Source organism: Diachasma alloeum, unplaced genomic scaffold (assembly GCF_001412515.2).
Source record: "Diachasma alloeum isolate Michigan unplaced genomic scaffold, Dall2.0 Dall_scaffold_00809, whole genome shotgun sequence".
Taxonomy (NCBI): Eukaryota; Metazoa; Arthropoda; class Insecta; order Hymenoptera; family Braconidae; genus Diachasma; species Diachasma alloeum.
In genome coordinates, this window is record NW_021680939.1 from 7,630 (window position 1) to 12,612 (window position 4,983).

The 4,983-nt window shown below is 34.6% G+C and overlaps 1 protein-coding gene across 1 annotated transcript; it reads left to right on the forward strand.

Moving 5' to 3' along the window:
- The first annotated feature begins 2,254 nt into the window (after positions 1–2,254).
- LOC107044799 lies at positions 2,255–4,175 on the forward strand. Its single transcript, XM_015266831.1, has 2 exons — positions 2,255–3,374; positions 3,413–4,175. Exons 1-2 carry the CDS (start codon positions 2,469–2,471, stop codon positions 3,458–3,460), a joined length of 954 nt encoding a protein of 317 aa, XP_015122317.1. The 5' UTR covers positions 2,255–2,468; the 3' UTR covers positions 3,461–4,175.
- The last annotated feature ends 808 nt before the right edge of the window (positions 4,176–4,983 follow it).

Below are 4,983 nucleotides of genomic sequence, written 5' to 3' on the forward strand. Positions count from 1 at the left end.
AAATTCCCAATATTTTGAACGGTGAAATTCCGGCTTATTATGAGGGTGAAATTCCCAAAATTTCAGTAAAAGGTGAAATTCCTAATAAATTTAGTGGTGAAATTCCATTTTGCTCTTCAACAATAAAAAGAAAAAGGGGTAGACCACCAAAGCTTGTATTGGATGTTAATGATGGAATTAATTATGATAAAAAAAAAGAAAACTCTTTGTCTTTAAGAGTAAACAATTCATGTGATGAAACGGAAACAGATGATTCGGACTCTAGATCTGAACATTCTGAAATTGAAGAATTAAAAAAAAATAAATCTCCCATTATTATTTCCAAAGAATTAATTATTTATCGTAAAGATAATATTCTATATTTCCTCTCAGATGATGGTGAACCTGTTGATGAAGGTGCTAAAGAATTTAAAAAATTAAATAAATTACCCACCATTAAAACCACACGTTTAGGTGGGATTTATAAACAAAGAATTGGCAAAAATTGCCATTTTGCCGCTATTATTCAAGGATCTAGTGGGGAATCTAATCTCACAGTAAAAAAATATTTTTGCGAAAGTTTAAACAATCTGAAAGAACTTTTGAAGAAAGATAAAATTGAAACTATTTCAATTGCATATTCTAAATATGTAAATAATATTCCATGGTCTGAAATTCTTATTTCAATTGAGGAAACATTCATAAATGAAAATATCAAAGTTATTATTTGTCTTGGTACGGTAAAATATGTACCTGTTGAAAAACGAAATGCAATTTTTTATGAGATGCACTCTTCACCTATTGGAGGTCATAAAGGGGTATCAAAAACATTTAATCGTATAAAAAATAGTTATTATTGGGAAAATTTGAAGAAAGATGTTCAAAATCGTATTCAACAATGCGCGGAGTGTCAATTAAAAAAATTAGTCCGCGTTAAAACTAAACAACCGATGTTAATTACAGATACACCTGGCACGGTTTTCGATAAAATTGCGATGGATATTGTAGGTCCTTTGCCCAAAACAGTAAATAATAATGAGTGTATTTTAACTATTCAAGATCAATTGTCTAAATATTCAATGGCAATTCCATTGGAGAATCAAAGAGCGGAGACAATAGCGGATGCTTTCATTAAACGTTTCATTTGCGTCTTCGGCTCTCCGAAAGTTTGTTTAACTGATCAAGGTCGAAATTTTATAAGCGCCATGATGCGAAGAATTAATAAGCGATTTCGAATAAAAAAATTACAAACTACTGCATTCCATCCACAATCGAATGGATCGTTGGAGCGTTCACACCATGTATTGGGCGAATACTTAAAACAGTATGCCACTGTGGATTCAGAATGGGATCAATGGATTGATCTTGCTATGTTGTCTTACAATACGTGTGTTCATGAAGGTACCAAATTTACTCCATACGAATTGGTATTCGGTAAAACGGCTCGGCTTCCTTCCGAAGAACCGTTACATGAACTTGATAAATTGCCTACTTATGATAATTATATTGAAAATCTGGTAAAACGATTATCACAGACTAGAAAATTGGCATATGAAAATTTGATTAATTCCAAATATAGATCAAAGCATTATTATGATCAAAAGATCAACCCTGTGAATTTTCAAGAGGGTGATAATGTCTTTTTATTAAGTGGACCAAGACCAGGAAAATTAGGTGACCAATATGATGGTCCTTTCAAAGTTTTAGAAATTCTGCCAGATGGAAATGTCAAAATTGCAATAAAAAACAAGTTTAAAATTGTTCATCCAAATAGATTGAAAATATCAAAAATGATTGACAGTAGATATAATGATAAAAAGAAAATCAAGAAAAAACAAAGAAAAGATGGATCTAGTGATTCCGATTCTGATTATACACCATAAAGAAAACATTCTTAATTTATGTTTTATTTGTGTAAGGTTATAAATTAATTCCTTTTATTCTTATTCACAGAAAAGATGATTCTTTTAAAGATTATGATACTGATAGTAATGTGGAATTCAGTGTCTGCAATAATTGGGTACGACTGTGGTAGTAATGCGCTCAATGTTACGACCATATCCTTACTCGATATCGATGATTGCGATATCGAGGATGAAGAGGTAACGACCTCTAAAACACATATTTATATGATACAATTGGACAAATATACTCATACAAGAGTACTTCAATGTAAAATTGAAGTAAGTCGTACTGTCTACCATTGTGGCATGCACTCCCATGTCTCAATTGTTGACAATGCACATGCTGAATATATTCAGTATATCTCAGAAGATGCGTGCAGGGTTGCCCATGACCATGGCACCATAACAATCGGTAATACTTTAATTACTGGACTTCAACCCAACACAACAACCACTAGAAGTGTCACTTTAGCAGGTACTGTAAACAATGACGGTCGTTGTGATGGAGTCCAATATTCGGACCCTTTTGATTCATACAAAAACGTCGTTGTATTGGGTGTTGTTCGAATCTCACTGAGATCAGATATGGCTAGAGTAGAGGTAGATAATGGAAAAATTTACCTATCCTCCGGTCATGCTTATAGGTTAAGAGACAATAAATGTATCGATCCAATTGGAGGATATTCATTCTGGGAAACATTACCCTCAACATCTCATTGTGAAACAGGTTTATTTTCTATTCTTCATAAAGGCCTGGTAAATAAAATAACCTCAAGAGATGATACTTTATATTCTGTCAATGTAAAGGAAGTTAGCTTCACTTTTACGAAACAAGGTGTTGATAACGCGTGCGGTTTGAATCTAATAAAGACGGAACATCCGAAAATTTTCATCATTGAAACAAGCAATATTGCAGATTTTTCACGAAATGTTGCGGTTTCATTAAATACCGACAATATGGATTTACTTATGTATGTAAATGCAAAATTTGTTTATGTAGAAAGATATATTAGATCTCAAGTGCATGGATTGTACAGAGATGTCTTGCGCCACCAATGTAATCTGGAACGAGAGATTTTGAGAAATAGCTTGGCAATTGCATCGACTATGCCTGATGAATTTGCATTTAGATTTATGAAAGGTCCAGGTTACATGGCGGTGTTAGCTGGTGAAGTTATTCACTTAGTTCAATGTGTACCAGTAGAATTGAAAGTAAGGAAAACAGAAGAATGTTATAATCGTCTACCAGTACAACGAGGAAATGAGAGCGTTTTCCTGACACCACGTACCCATGTTGTTGTAACACAGGCGACACAAATCCCTTGTAATTCTCCATTACTTCAGTTCTATCGTCTTGCTGATACTTGGTATAAATTGATGCCACACGCAATTGAAACGCTGCCACCAATCCAAATCAAACCCAACGTTAAGGTGACATGGAAATACCAAAATCCTAGTCATTTAGCAACCAGCGGGATATATAGTGAAGAAGAACTGGAGAAAATGCGCGATCGCATTATGTTCCCGATGGAGAACACAGCAGTTCTCAACCAGATCGCCCAAAAAGTCTCAAGTAATGGGTCTCACTACGCATCACCATCGATGTTCAACATTTTCGATGAGAATGCTTTGGAAAAACTGGCTGAAAGTACGTGGAAGAAGACATGGGGCCGATTTATCAGTTTCGGTTCCATCAGCGCTGGATTCATCGGAGTTTTCATGCTGATTCGAATATTGAAACTCCTCGTGGATACCATTATCCACGGTTATACGCTTCACATGGTTTATGGATGGTCTATCCATTTGTTAGGAGCAATTTGGGATTCTGTTACGAATCTACTACTGCATATGGCTAAGCAGGCAAGAAATCCAGAGCGCAAGGACGTTGAGTTGGGACTTATCGAAGCTTCTGCTCCAGCAAGCGATGGAGCAACTGAGAAGATTTATCCACACATTGAGAAACCTCTCAATGATAGTGAAGTAAGACACTTCGTTTGACCCTGAAGAAGGAAGACCACGACAGCTGCATTACTGTGTTACACAACAACAACATCCTCTATTCTGATGAAAGGCTCTCAACTTCAAGTCTACGAAATTTTGTAATTAGACAAGTAAGATTTAAAGACTGTCTCTTATTAGATAGAAATAAGATTATTTCATTTTTTTTTATTACGTCGTTCTCGTTCTCTAATGTCACTCGTACTTCCGTCTAACTGCGGGGGTGTGACATCCGTCAGAAAATTCATTTAAATTCATTTTCTTACGTCGTCATTCAATTATCTCAGTGATAGAAGCGACTTTTGAAACCCAAATTATCTTCTGTGACCGGGGAAAGTGACCCCCTCGATGTTGGGAATATTTCGGCTGCACACATCTGTGAACGATAAAAATGTTCCCAACGTCGAGTTTCTCCTAGATTAAGGAGATATCAGCTGTGCAATATCAGATGCACTGTAAACATTTGAGTCTAGTCTCGTCTCCTTAGTCATGCACTTTCCACGTGTGACCATAAATTTCAATAAACACTGGACTCTTGAACCGGAAAACTGTTGATAACAAATTCTAAGCGTGGGTCCAAATTTTGTAACTCCCACGACAAATATTTGATATAAAAATAGAGTAACGATTTCGTTTCCCACATGGAGGAAATGACATAAACATTGACGAACATGTGACACAAAAATAGTAAAATGCATCATACAACAGAATGATTCTTTTATGAATAATTTTCCATTTCGGATATTAATTAAACTATCATAATTGTTTAAGAAATATTATCAACGTGGAAAACCACAAAATAATTAAAGTTTAAACAATATTTTTATGTCATTGAATTATTATTGAATTACTATTAGATTACTATTTTTCTTCAATGAATTATAATTTATCATAAAATTTCATGAAATTTATCTGAATTGTTTCAAAAAAATTAAATAACAAAGATGTTAACGCTAAGTTGAAAATAAGAGATAAAAGAGAATTGTGGAGGGAATATATGGGCATTCCTAAAACAATTTTCATTGGTTGTTGGGGAATAGAAAAGACCGCCTACACCCCAAAAACATCTTCATGTAGAGAGATGGAGTTGATCTCGAAACAA

Coding starts and splice junctions, on each gene's coding strand:
- LOC107044799 (XM_015266831.1), top strand. CDS start 2,469: ATGGCTAGAGTAGAGGTAGATAATGGAAAAATTTACCTATCCTCCGGT. Junction 3,375..3,412: donor GCGGGATATATAGTGAAGAA/GAACTGGAGAAA, acceptor TATGTTCCCGAT/GGAGAACACAGCAGTTCTCA.